The 2,753-nt window shown below is 43.3% G+C and overlaps 1 protein-coding gene across 1 annotated transcript; it reads right to left on the reverse strand.

Moving 5' to 3' along the window:
- Positions 1-771: 771 nt before the first annotated feature.
- On the reverse strand, positions 772-2,423 carry LOC148028906 (uncharacterized). Its single transcript, XM_087687673.1, has 4 exons — positions 2,202-2,423; positions 1,920-2,097; positions 1,621-1,809; positions 772-1,428 (listed from the first exon to the last, which is right to left on the reverse strand). Exons 2-4 carry the CDS (start codon positions 2,044-2,046, stop codon positions 860-862), a joined length of 885 nt encoding a protein of 294 aa, XP_087543799.1. The 5' UTR covers positions 2,047-2,097; positions 2,202-2,423; the 3' UTR covers positions 772-859.
- Between the last annotated feature and the right edge of the window lie 330 nt (positions 2,424-2,753).

The following is a 2,753-nucleotide window of genomic DNA, read 5'->3' on the forward strand; positions in this document are numbered from 1 at the left end:
TACAAACTATACATGTAACTACTCTATGAAGAATAATGGGATCTTGAAAATGGTAAGGTATCCTCCCATAAACAATGACATATCGAGTTTTGATATGTGCGACCATAGTGTGAAAAGTAGCTTCCTTGTTAGAGTTTGCTAACCATGGCTATCAAGAAAAAGATCAACTATGGAATCCCTAATGCTAGGGATCCTACACACATGGTCATCGATAATCAGGGTTAGACTATTTATCATCTTCTTTGAGAAAAAAAGAAGTGGATCATAACACTTTTAGAAACAAAAAAAAAAACCCATTGCCATACACTAGAAAATCTACTTAATTGGTAATACAAACCTAAAGTAGTATAAAAAACAATGTAAAGCCCCTCATTATTACAAAATAAGCATATCTTTGTCTCAAAGTGGAGGTAATGGATTTGAATCTACCTTTATTGGCATAGGAAGGCTATAATGATGACTTGGGGGTTGGAGTTGACTAAATATCAAAACAAATTTTTGAGAATTAGGAGAAATATCTCACTAGCTTAGTTGAAAAGGAAAAGCTTGCAATAAAGATGAAGAATAATGAGTGAGTTTACACATTTATGAGTTATGTCCTTATATTTTGAGTGGGTTTAGACATTTATGAGTTATGTCTTGATATTTTGAGGTAACTCTATCTATGAAAGCCATGTGATTAATTAACTTGAAAACCCAATATTAAAATCCCGTTTCTTATTGGTAGACTTCTCACCTTGTTTGTTTGGCAAAAGGATGTACGCATGTATGTACACATTAAAGCAAAATTAAAGGAGACGATTTAAATATGATTAATGCATAAACACATACATATGGACACAATTTAAGCAGCGTTCTTCTACTCTTGGGCTGTTCGAGGCTTTGCGGAATCCATCAAAAACTTCAATAGCTTGTTTTCGTCCATAGAGAGTAGACTTTTATCCCACTTTGGAGGATCATCATCGTCATCAATAGTGACCCAATACGCACTTTTGCTGGTAAAGGCTTTGTTGGAGATGAAGAAAAGAGGGATTGTGCTAGCATAGTGAGCAAGCCCCACTTCTTTGAGGCAGCTTTGGAAGCTATTCTCCACATCCTCACGAAACCTCATGCTTGCTTCGATCGCTTGTATCTTATCCATGGCAGTCAGGAGTACATTGTTGACTGCGATATCGCATTTGGTGCGCACAAAGGCGCAGGGTTTCCCATACAGAAGAGCTGCCTTCACAATCTCAAAGTCGACTTCCAAGAAGCGATCGCTAGTGAGGATGAGGATGGCGTCAAAAGCGTAGAGCTTCTCGTCGGAGAAGTAAGTGGCTTCGGGATGAGACTTTGTGCCAGCGCCAGGAAAATCCCAGAACACCACATGAGGCGCCTTGGGGTGGGGGTAGCTCTTCACTACTTCGGTGCTTTCAACAGGCGCCGCACCTACCAAGGAGAACAAACATTACCGCCTGGTATACTGTATGATAGAGGTGGTAGGAGCTTCAAGTTATTTGGCGCGCTAGCTAGTATAACTTGCATTATCGACAGCGGCCAGGATGCATGGTAGGACTAGGAACGTAGGAGCTCATGCATGGATGGATAGTCGATCATGAGCGTCTTATATACTATATATACCTGGACGGTTGTCTGGGATGGCTCGGATTCCGTTGATGAAGGACGATTTGCCCACCCCGCTTCGCCCACTCACCGCAAAGTTGTAGTGATTGACGCAATCAACTCCAAGCTCCTTTCTAGCCTGCTCGATCAGCACTTCATGGGGCACTTCCTCCTTGGGAGCAGCAGCTGGGGGCGGCGCCGCAGGACCTAGACGTCGAACGAATGAAATGATATTCAGCCAATTCACAGGATGCAGAAAACTACATTAAGCCAGCAGCAGCTGTTTGTAATAGAAGAATCAAATCAGCCTCATCCACCATTATAAGCATCGTTATAGTTGTCTGGGATCATTGCTGGGATGGGTTTCGGTACAGGAGGTGTCACGTCAGCAGGAGGGCGCGGCCTGAAGAATTTTCCGACCAGCCGCTTAGCTAAGCTGTCCATGACTGGTACTACAAGAGAAGGGAGCCGCAGGATATTGTTAATTAGGAGACCCTGCGAAACGACACCGCGCGTGAGCAATGTCTAAGGCTAATTAAATTACGCACGCCTTCTCTCGTGCACATGGACATTTTAGACATAATGTTGAAGTCACCAACCTTGGACCAAACCCAGACGTGCAACTGCAAGGGGAGAGGATGCTACGGATGGATGTGTGGAGAGAAACACACAGAGAGAGATAGAGAGAGAGCGAGAGCGACCGTGCAGTTAGAAATGTTCTCCTTCCACCCACCTTTGAGAGAGAGAGAGAGAGAGAGAGAGAGAGAGAGAGAGAGAGCATGCAGTTAAATGTTCTCCTTCCACCCACCTTTTAGAGAGAGAGAGAGAGAGAGAGCGACCATGCAGTTAGAAATGTTCGAAATGTTCTCCTTCCACCCACCCTTTAGAGGTCGAAAGTTCTTCACTTTATTCCTAATTCCCTCTCATCCTTCTTCATTTTTTTAATAGACATCCCCCCTAAGGGTATCAAGTGCGCCTTTCATTGACTATCAATTTATAGTGGGCCGTGGCCCTTACACACGAGCACTTTCTCCATTTTCCTTTTCTAACGGTACTAAGGAGGTGGACTTCAAGAGAAAAACTATGGAAAAAAAGCGAGCTGAAGGCCTTTCTAAGTGTGTGTATACAATTGGTTGTGTACGTGTGCACTA

This window comes from Lygodium microphyllum, chromosome 11, assembly GCF_053477565.2.
Source record: "Lygodium microphyllum isolate KBCC chromosome 11, Lygodium_microphyllum_v1.1.10, whole genome shotgun sequence".
Classification (NCBI taxonomy): domain Eukaryota; kingdom Viridiplantae; phylum Streptophyta; class Polypodiopsida; order Schizaeales; family Lygodiaceae; genus Lygodium; species Lygodium microphyllum.

Coding starts and splice junctions, on each gene's coding strand:
- LOC148028906 (XM_087687673.1), bottom strand. CDS start 2,046: ATGGACAGCTTAGCTAAGCGGCTGGTCGGAAAATTCTTCAGGCCGCGC. Junction 1,810..1,919: donor CTATAACGATGCTTATAATG/GTGGATGAGGCT, acceptor TTCGACGTCTAG/GTCCTGCGGCGCCGCCCCCA. Junction 1,429..1,620: donor CATCCCAGACAACCGTCCAG/GTATATATAGTA, acceptor TCTCCTTGGTAG/GTGCGGCGCCTGTTGAAAGC.